This window comes from Solea solea, chromosome 15, assembly GCF_958295425.1.
Source record: "Solea solea chromosome 15, fSolSol10.1, whole genome shotgun sequence".
Classification (NCBI taxonomy): Eukaryota; Metazoa; Chordata; class Actinopteri; order Pleuronectiformes; family Soleidae; genus Solea; species Solea solea.
In genome coordinates this window covers 25,929,385-25,935,384 of record NC_081148.1, presented here as the reverse complement: position 1 = coordinate 25,935,384, position 6,000 = coordinate 25,929,385, and the positions used below count along the sequence as shown (strand labels likewise).

General features: G+C 40.9%; 1 protein-coding gene across 15 annotated transcripts in view; it reads left to right on the top strand.

Annotated features, from left to right (window-relative positions):
• Positions 1-2,206: 2,206 nt before the first annotated feature.
• The window catches only part of col13a1 (collagen, type XIII, alpha 1), a 55,410-nt gene continuing 51,616 nt past the window's right edge, over positions 2,207-6,000 (top strand). For 4 of the 15 annotated variants that reach the window (XM_058651041.1, XM_058651034.1, XM_058651040.1 and 1 more), the window contains exon 1: positions 2,213-2,367. In XM_058651041.1, the coding sequence (XP_058507024.1) occupies positions 2,266-2,367 (102 nt within the window). In that variant the 5' untranslated portion in view covers positions 2,213-2,265. Of the gene's footprint in view, positions 2,368-6,000 lie in introns of all 15 variants that reach the window. The other 11 variants (XM_058651035.1, XM_058651044.1, XM_058651037.1 and 8 more) reach the window with 9 other exon arrangements.

Below are 6,000 nucleotides of genomic sequence, written 5' to 3'. Positions count from 1 at the left end.
AGGCTCACACACACGCACGCACACACACACACACACGCTCACGCACACACACGCTCGCACACACGCACACACACACACACACACACACACACACAGACACACAGGCACACACACAGGCTCACACACACACACACACACTCACACACACACACACACACAGACACACAGGGTCACACACACACACACAGACACACAGGGTCACACACACACACACACACGCGCGCTCACACACACACACACGGCCCTCGTTCACCTCAGTGACATGTCAAGATTTCCTGTTGTGACTTCCGACCAATTAGCGCGCCGCCCGTCACGTGTTCCGCTCATTCAGTGAAAACAAACCCAGTGGTCATGTGACCGTTTGCTCCGTCCTGCTTGAAAACTGAGGCTCTTTGTTTTCCGCTCCCTTGTGGTTTGTACCTCGATGAAAGAAAGTCAACGTCGCTAACGTGTTGTCACATCCGCATTAGTGAAAGTATTCCGGGGCTGACCTTTGAATAAGGAAATATAAAGACTCTGACATGCAGGACGTTGTCTCTCTGATGATGATGATGATGATGATGATGATGATGCTGCTCAGAAAACAGTGGGTTTTTATGACGTTGGTTGCTTTGCAGGGAGCACAGAGCATTATTTTAACATCAGTGATTCCACAATAACATTTCATCACTCTATAAATCAAGTGATCTGAGACAGAACTGGACGTCTGAACCGACTCCGGGCTCCGTTTCCAGCCTTGGAAATTTGGCCAGTGTCGAAAGACGTTGGCCAATCACAGAGCAGATTCCCAAGAAGCAGAAGTAAAAGCAAAAATAGTGAAGTAAAGCAGTTTTAACTTCATGAATAGTGTCTAATTTACACATTTTCCTTTTCTCTGTAATGTCAGTTTACACTCTTGATAGATTCTGTTAGAGCGCTAGAAAGTGACAGTTATTAAATATTTAATCTTCTGAAATGTCCTGGTGTGAAGTGAAGTGTGAGAGTTGCATACTTTAACCGCTTTAATTCAATCCTCCACTAGATGGCACAATACACTCATTGGTTGTCGGATTCTGCCGCATCAGTTAGCGCATCAGTTAGCGCCTCCTACGCTATAAATGTAAATAAACCACACAACCACAGTCGGGCGAATAAAACGCATGTCAAAATGGGCGGAGCCTCTCAGAAATATAACAAAGTGCGTCGTTTGGTGAGAAACGCTCGTAGCGGTTTGTATTTTTTACAAATTTAGGTTGAAACTCAACAATTAATAAATAAATAAACATTTTCCTTTAACTGCAGCACTGACCACAGCGCCCTCTAGGCCTGGTGTAGCGCCGTGCCTGTTTGCATGTTTGTGTGTTTGTGGTGAAATGAGGAAAGTGTGTGTTGTGTTGTGTTGTGTTGTGTTGTGTTGTGTTGTGTTGTGAGTCAGTGAATGCCTTTGCACTGGAGTTCAGAGAAGCATGTGATCTCTGTGTGAAACGTCACTGACGCACACTTTTCACCAAAAACAAGTCGATTCTGATTCTGAAAACATGACGTTGTGATGAGTTCTCAGTGATTTATTTTAAGTTTTCATCAAACAAAATCAATGTTTTTGAGACGGTAACAGCTCAACACACAGCAGTTAGGCTAACATTAGCTTATAGGCAATGCTAATGGTAGCTTTAAGTTTCATTTGCTATAATAAATATAAATCAAATACTTTTTTGTTAGTGTGTGAATATTACGACAGCTGGTGTCTGGAGTAGCAATGCTACACGGACTGATGCTTGGCTAACGTTAGCTCATGAGGTGACGTAAAGAGGAGGAAAGGCAAAAAAAAAGTTAGCCAAACGATGGCATCGCTAACAGATGTAAAAAGCGGTGAGTAAGTTAGGCTTACTCACAAGTTAGGCTAAGCGTAGTAAGTTAGGCTTACTCACAAGTTAGGCTAAGCGTAGTAAGTTAGGCTTACTCACAAGTTAGGCTAAGTGTAGTAAGTTAGGCTTACTCACAAGTTATTTGTGAATTTCTCTTTGAGATGAATAAAGTATCTATCTAAGTTAGGCTAAGAATTAGCCAAAAGAGGACATCGCTAACAGTAGCTTTATGTTGAAATCAGTTAGGTTTATATAAAACCTTTTTTTATAGTGTAAAAACAGAAAGTTGGGAAACATTATGTTGTTGTTGAATCAACAGTGTTCATATTTGTACTGAAAAGCTTGGTGACACAAGTAACGACGTCTTTAATGAAGTGAAGCGAGTTCGTCGTGTCCTGGTTCACTTCTCTTATCTTTCATTATGTGGACGTTGATTGTAAAACTCACTCTTTCTTCTTTTTTTTGTACCAATTCTCTGTCGCCCCCGTTTCCTCAGGGTCCTCCTGGACGAGCAGGCTTTCCGGTAACTTCTCTTTTCACCTCGTGTGTTTGTCTTTGTTTGTTGCTCACATGCATCACATGATCACTGCAGTATTGATCTCTCTCTCAAACATGAAGTAAAAGTGTCTCCAGCCGTCAAAATAATCCCACACTGACACTTTGCTGCTAATCTGGAGTCGTTTTGTTTTGGAAGGAAATGTAACTGCAGCGTTCATCGAGTCTCGCGAGGAAAAACAAGAACATAAAAAAAGACATTTACAAGGTTTTAATGAGTTTGTGCGATTGGAAGCTTAAATACAAGCAACACGTCACAAACTGTTTGTGAATCTCTGAGAATGAGACATAATCTGGAGATATCTTTGTTAATGACTGAGCAGTTATTGATGCGAACGATAGTGTTTAAAGGATTATGTTTATATTCACTCAATCACCACTGCAGTGTGTGTGGAATTAAACCATAAATTCACCAAATCTTTGTTATTTCTGGGATTAAACTCGGAGACGTCAGTACAGCAGTGGAACTAAACACAGTCTTTAACCCAATCTGTTTAGCTTCATTAATCTGTAACACGATCATTAATCTGCTTTTTCTTCTTTTTATCATCTTTAACCCTCTTTTATTGTCATAACCTCATGGTTTCTATTCTATCATTTACAAACAAACAAAGGGACCAGTGTCTGATTTTAGGAAACGTGATTTCAACACTGATAACATGTTACGTAGTGTTACGTGAACAACTTTCTTATATTGTATAAGAAAATGAACGGACAACAAACCGTCGATGTTGTTTTTAAAGTAACTACTGGCTCTTTTCCATCGTACAGTTCTCGTTTGACTCGACTCAGTTTAGTGTCAATCTTGTTGTTTTCCACGACTTCATAGCTCCTCCTCCTCGCTGTGGACGCGACACAAACACACAAACTTGTTGTTTTCCGTGTTACTGAATCATTAAAAAGAATTGTTCACAGAATAGTTCGGCTTTTAGCTGAGTTGTGAGAGACGTTACAGGCTGATAAAACACAGGAGTTTTCTTCAGTGTGGTTCTGTGTGTGTGTGTGTGTGTGTGGACGATTGAAAATGGATTGATTGATGCTTCTGGACGTCTCACAGCACTTTAGAGACCAGTGAGGCTCAGGTGTGAGACGTTCAGAGACTCTGAGGGTTCTTTGTGGTTTTTAGGTTCAGTAACAGTTAGTGTGTGTGTGTGTGTGTGTGTGTGTGTTCCTGTGTGACCGTGTGTCGTGAGGACCTCTTCAGGGTTAAAACCTGGTTTCAGGGTTAGAATAGTGTGTCAGTCAGGGTTCAGGTCAGGGACACTTAGTTGTGATGGTCGAGGTTAAGGTTAAGGGATTAGGGAATGCATTGTGTCTATAACGTGTCTCACTAAGATGGATGTGTTTTTTTTCCTCTTTAGGACATAAACACTGACCTTGTCAGGACCAGTAGTCCTCATGGAGACCCAAAATCTGGTCCTAATGAGGCAGAACCTCATTCCTGAGGAACTGGTTAAGTTTAGGACTAATATTTGAACTGTGTTTTGGGTTAAGGTTAGGATTAGACATTAATTGGTTATGGTTAAGGCTTTAAATGAATGGAAGTCAATGCAGAGTCCTGAGAAGTATAGCTGCACAAACGTGTGTGTGGCCCCAATCATTTTTATCTATAGCAAAGAAAAAAGAAGATATTTGTCTTGCTGAATATAAACCATGTTAACCTTATTATTATTATTAGTTATTAAAAAGGACAGAAAAGTCTGCAGTTGAATTTAATTGAAGTCCTCTGTAAAGTGTAAAAGTTCTGACAACATAGAGTGGTTTAGTGCTGCCACGATTAACCGATGATTAACTCGATTACTCGATTACTACATCACCAGGTATTTGGTTGGAGTGTTTTCTTAACCAAGATTTTTCAGTGAATATTTCCTGGTTTCTTTGCTCCATTTAACAAAGAAATCACTAAAACTTTGAGAAACATCATCATTTTCCAGGTTTGACAAACACTGATCAACAGTTTATTGACCAAACAACTAATCAATGAATCTAGTTAATAATCTATAGTCACATCCCTGGAGTTTAAGTATTCACTTATTTTCTTCTTCTGTATCATCTGCTATGTTTTACTGGGACTCACTTGGCTGCAATACACAACTTCAGCCCTAGATGTCACTAAATTCTACATGTTTTGAATGATGAAACAGCCAAAACATTCAAATCAGACCTTTTCCCTCAAACCTTTAGGCCGCAGTGTTCGTGGAGAAGTTGCTGTACGATGTGTTTTGATGTTGATGCTGTTGTTTGTGTCTAAACCTGAATCACAACCACAAAAATGTTTATCTCCACCTTCTTTTCCACATCTCCACCAAAAGTACAACATGTACTTAAAACACCGTGGCGTTAAAATGCTCGTCTGTAGATATGTAGGTTGTTTTTTTTAAAGTCACGGATCTGTGGTTTACAAGACTCTGGGTCAGACTGGGTCAGACTGGATCAGACCATGCAGTGATCCAGTTTCTGTCTGCTGTACCACATGGACTCAGTGAGGATTATTGAAGCACTGTGTTTGTCTCATGGCTGTAAAACTTGCCGCTCCACTGAAGGTTGTATTTTGTGGTTAGAGCAAATAATGGCGTTTGGCATGTTCGCCCCCTGAGCTCTGGATTAGAACCGCTCCGGTGGTGGTGCCATTTCCCTCAAGGTCTTGGTTTAAATCAGAAGCTTGGACGCGGCTTCAAAGAACACAGCTGGTGCCTGATAGTATTTAAGTGCTTTAAAAATATGCCACGCACTAATGACAGAGATAGCAGCACAATCTGATGCACCAGCTCTGAAAACAGCCCGCTGTGAACTGGACTCAGGTGGCTCCATAACCTTCTCCACCACATTCATGACTCAACTGAAGCAACACAAGTAGAATCAAATCCGTCCTTAAAGACGTACTTTCTGTTTCTGAGACTCTGCGCTTCACTTTAAACTTAAAATAAGCCACTGAAGCAAAGTCTGCGACGTCTGAAGAACATGTTCACTCTGTGTTTATCTCACTGTTTATCAGACTGAAAATCAGGGATTTTACATCACGGCTCCAAACATGTTCTTCAAATGTGTTTTATTATGTGTGACATATTTCCTTCAGATTTTACTCAGTGACACAAACTGGCCACACGAGGCAGCAGCAGACCAGTGTGAGCTAAAAATGCTGATTTTCCAAGTGTTCTTTCTCACTGCGGATTCTAAATATATAATTCACATTTGTTAGTTGTTTACAGAGAGCGAGTCTCTGTGTCTCAGACTAGAAATGTCAATGCTTAATACAACAAAACCTCCAAATAAAAACCTTAACTATCCCCTTTAAACGTTTGGGCAAAATGAATTAGTTAACGTAACCATAACTCAGGAGCTGTGCGTTTTATTTTTGTGTTCAGCAGTGACAGTTTGCTGCGCTGGAACATGTGCCGTGGTTTTGTGGTTTGGTTCTGCAGCGATGTTCTGGCGTCTCCACTCGGCCAGAGGAGCCCAAAGACTGCAGGAAGCGCCAGAACCTGCTCTTTAATAAGGAGCGGCCAAACTAAACACACACATGCACAGATTCATGTCAAAAACATCCTCATGTCTGAAGTTTGGAGCGATATTTGCATACGTGAAGCCTTCAGACTTTTGT